The 4,591-nt window shown below is 39.0% G+C and overlaps 1 protein-coding gene across 1 annotated transcript in view; it reads right to left on the bottom strand.

Annotated features, from left to right (window-relative positions):
• MAGEF1 (MAGE family member F1) overlaps window positions 1–1,487 on the bottom strand; it is a 79,523-nt gene extending 78,036 nt beyond the window's left edge. The window contains 1 exon segment of the mRNA XM_011383487.1: window positions 1,475–1,487. Within this exon segment, the coding sequence (XP_011381789.1) occupies window positions 1,475–1,487 (13 nt within the window).
• Between the last annotated feature and the right edge of the window lie 3,104 nt (window positions 1,488–4,591).

Genomic DNA, 4,591 nt, shown 5'->3' with positions numbered 1-4,591 from the left:
GAAAATGAAGAGATATATTGAAGTACAGCTGGCAGAAATAGGGACTGACTGGAGGAAAGGGAGGGTTTTGTTTGTTTGTTTGTTTTTACATAATCAAATTTAACTACTCCCGTTTTTTTCTTTTTGGTATCTTACTCTGAGCTTTCTCTCACTTCTTGCCACTGTTTTTTTGTTGTTGTTGTCCTCTTTTTCCTCCCTCCCTTCCTTCCATTCTTTCTTTTTCTCCTCCATTCTCTGTCCCTCCCTCTCCCTTTGCCCTCCCCCTCCCTCCGCTCCAGGGTTCAGCTTAAATGTCACCATCCAAAGCCTTCCTTTAGTCTGCATGCATGGAAGTTATTCACTGCCATCTCTGAATCACCATAGCAATTTGTATTTATTTCACATCCATTTACATAGACCTTATTATGTGCTGGGCTCTATTCTCACCTTTTTTTTGAAATATTAATTTGTTTAATTTTCATTAAGTACTATTATGACCATCCCTATCTTATGGATATGTCTTTCCTATGGCATTTGCTATTTACTCGCTATGTAATCTTGGGCAAATTACCTAAACTCCCTGCCCCTCAGTTATCTCATTAGTAAAATGGGTATGATAGTAGAAATAATATTGTGGAGATTATGTGGTTATGGATATGAAGCATTTAACAGTGCTTGGCAAATATTGTTCAATAAATGTTAACTATTATTTACTGCATATTTTTAATGTGCTGATACTGTGCTAAGTATTTTCATGTATTAACTCATTTACTCCTGATAACAGCCCTGCTATATAAGTGGTATTATTATCCCCATTTTAGAAGTGAAGTAACACACATGGAGGTTAAGTAACTTTCTCAACATCACATGACTGAGATTTGAACCATATAGTATGACTCCAAAGATCTTCCCTATAACTACTATATTAATAAATGTTAATTATTATTCTTGACCATACTTTGCTTTGTATTATAATTACTTTTGTGCTTATTTTATTACCTTCCAAAACCAAACATCCTAAAAGCTAAGGTCGTGTCTTTAACTTTTCTGAAGAGCCCCTCAGAGTCAGCATTCAGTATATAATTGTCACAGAATAAATGATGGAAGCCTTTACTCTTATACGTAGGAAATAACATTTATTTTAACATCTGACAAATAGACTTTTCTAGATTAATCACGAACTCTTCATTTTAAAAACTTTCGAAAATTTATACTCATTTATACTATATGACTTAACAAATCTGAAAGTGTGTGAATGAAGCAAGAAGATATATATTATAGTCTAGTCTGAGGCTATTATTAGTTTCCATTGTGCCAAACATTTATGTACAGTATAATTTAGTCCTCGCATATCCCTATTATGAATGTATTATTATCCTCATTTTACAAATGGGAAAACAGTCACAGAGAGGTTAAATCACCTGTCCCAAACCACCCATCTGCGAAGTGCTAGACCGGAAATGAGAACCTAGATCTGTCTGTTCTGAAGACATACTCACAACCACCATGCTGGATTGCCTGGTTATGTTTCTCCCGAAGGTAGAGAGAACCACTCCTACCTAAAAGGGCAGTATTAGAGATAAAAAAGTCCACTTACATATCTTTCTCATATCAAGCATTGCCTAAGAGATGCAGGATATATGCATGGAAAGGAAGCATGCAGGAGATAAAATGAATGGAAAGAATTTTGAAGAACAAATTAATATAGGACAGTTTTAAAAACTGAATAATGTACTACTGCTCATAAAAAAGGGAACAAACTACCGCAAAATGAGTGGCATATATTCTGTTGAGTGAAAGAAGAAGGATTTACAAAAGATTACATACAATATGATTCCATTTAATCTGATGTCCAAGATAGGTTAGACTAACCTATGGTGCTAGGCATTAGAACAGTAGAGTGGGGTTGACTGGAAAGGGGTATGCATGAATTTTCTGGGGGTGATGGGAATGTTCTGTATCTTGGTTTGGGTGTACATTTGTATACATTTGTCAAAACTTATCAAACTGTGCCCTTAATATCAATGCATCTCAGTATATAAATATACCTAAAAATTATGAAAATAAAATTTTTATTGCGGTATAATTGACATAATATTAGTTTTGAGCATACAACATAATGTTCTGTGTTTGTATGTATTGCAAAATGATCACAATAAGTCTAGTTAACATCTATCACTATACATAGTTACAAAATCATTTTTTTCTTTTGATAAGAACTTTTAAGATTTTTCTCTCTTAGCAGTTTTTAAATGTGCATTACAGTAGCATTAACTATAGTCACCACGTATAAAGGATTTTTTAAAAATGAATCACAACTCTATGAGGTGTGTATTTTTGTCCTTCTTATATAGAAGAGGAACCTGAGGCTCGGGGAAATTCAGTAACTTGCCTAAAGTTACCTGTTGAATAAATGGCAATGCCGAACCAAGTCCAGATATTTTTAAGAGCAAATCTCATAATATTTTCAAGACCATTGGAGTGGCTTTCAGGTTTGGATTGTCACTGAAATTTGGATAAGAAATGATAGGCTTACCAGGTCGAGGTTTATTTCACCTTAAGAAGGGATAAAGAATGTGAAACGAGAGCATGTTAGGCTAATAATATCATAAAGGCCTTGGACATCCAGAGCCAGCGTCCAATGTCCCAATCACTGTTTTGGTCTTTTTTTTTTTTTTTTTTTTTTAATTTCAGGGAAACTTTAAAGCAATTTAGTTGTAAGACGAATTGAGGTTAAGAGACAGAAAGAAGAAAGAACATGAAACCTAACAGACAGGAGGGAGGATGGCCACTGGACAGGGACTTCCATATCAGCTCTTCTCTATCTTGGAAAAGAGGTCACCACAGATTCTGGTGAGTACATTGTATTCTTTAGTCTTCTGCTCCAGGTCTTCTCCAGTGAGTAGATGTGCACCTGTTCCTTTCTCAGGCTCACGTGGAAGGCCGAGGCCTCCACTTAGGCCTTGCTGGTGACCTGGGCAACCTCCTCGTTTGCCAGCTTGAGTTTGTCTTCTGCTTGGTTCTTCAGTGCATGATATCTTTGGCCTTCTCAATCCTTACAATGTAATCCTCAATGCATTTTTGACTTTGGGTGGTGAGCACTCTATAGAATATACAGATGTCAGATTATAATGTACGCTTGAAAATTATATAATGTTATTAACCAATGTCACTGCAATCAGTTTAATTTAAAAAAATAAAGCAGTCCTTACCCAAGCTATTAAAAGGGAGAAAATGTTTATCTCTGGTTGGGAGAAGACAGCGAAACAAATACTTTGATAACTATTAGATTGACACCTTGAGGGAGGATCCTTGTCGGCTAGGCTAGAGTCTTTGAAAGCCCACAGTGCTTAGCACAGTTTAGTATGCGGAAAGGGATAAGGGAGTTACACTGGAAAAGCAGAAGTACAGGCTGAATTATCCTGGAAATGTCCAGCAGTGTGGGTGTAGAAAAGGTGTGTCCTAGAACAAAGAACTGAACTAGGTCAGAAGACCTGAGTTCTGGTGTCCCTCCTCACGCACTCATTCTGTGACCTTGCATAGGAGGCAACCTCTCTGGGCCACTGTTTCCTCATCTTTAAGGCCTGACAACCCTTGCTTTGCCCATCCCCACAGAGTTATGTTGAGGTTCAAGTAAGATTATAAATGCAAACATACTTTTTTTTTTTCAGCATTTAAAGTGCTCTACCATTAAGAAACAAATATAAAATGTTACACACTTTTTTTTTTTTTAAAGAGAAGTGGTAGAAAAATCTCAGTAATGAGTGTGACTGGCCTCTCATGCAGACATTTTGGAATGAGCTTACACATTCCTGGTTGAAAACACCGTCTGGCCAAAAAAGATTAAATAAAGAGATGTCAAGTCCTGACACTCCATCTAAGGCCAGTGAATGTTTTGGTAAAGAGCCAGAGTTATCTTGTTGGATTCCTTCTAAACTTGGCAATAGAATCCTCCAAACTCAAGGACCTTCTTCACACAGATGCTGAGTAACATCTCACTCCAGATCTGAGGGAGCCCCAAACTGCATAGGTGTTTGTGTCTTTCTTATTTCTCCTGGCAGTCTCTACAACCCTGCAGCCATGAAGCTCAAAGAAGGCATCAGGGGAAGAACTTTGTCCAGTATCCCTGGGCCAGGGGCAAAATAGAGCCCAGTTTTGTCACAGGAGAATCAGCAGAGCTGAGGCCACCAGTCCTGTATGTGCGTAGCTGGTATTGATGCAGGATGGCTAGGCGGACAATTTGATCTGGCTCGGGTAATGAAAATTGTTTCTGTTTGACGAGCAATTGTGTAAGCAGCAGTACTTCTGTGTTGGGCCGCCTGTGACCCACCAGTGTCTGTAACATAACACCCAACCCAGAGGAGGAGCAGAGCCAGGCTAGAGGGGGAGGAGAGAGATGCTGGGGGCACAGGGCCTCCTTCTCCCTCCTCCACTGTCCCACCCCTTCTCTAAACCTCGAAGGAGAGTTGGTGAGAAGGCATTTGCCACCTGGACACAATGAGGCCCAGTGCAAGGGGCAGGCGCGAGGCTGGCAGAGAGCCAGGGCCCTGGTCTGAATGGCTGTCGCCAAGAGGCTGCCAATAACCCATCTCTATCCCTGTGAGGCCGGGCC

This window comes from Pteropus vampyrus, unplaced genomic scaffold, assembly GCF_000151845.1.
Source record: "Pteropus vampyrus isolate Shadow unplaced genomic scaffold, Pvam_2.0 Scaffold14, whole genome shotgun sequence".
Lineage (NCBI taxonomy): Eukaryota > Metazoa > Chordata > Mammalia > Chiroptera > Pteropodidae > Pteropus > Pteropus vampyrus.
The sequence above is the reverse complement of the archived record's forward strand: the minus strand, read 5'-3'. Positions and strand labels throughout refer to the sequence as shown.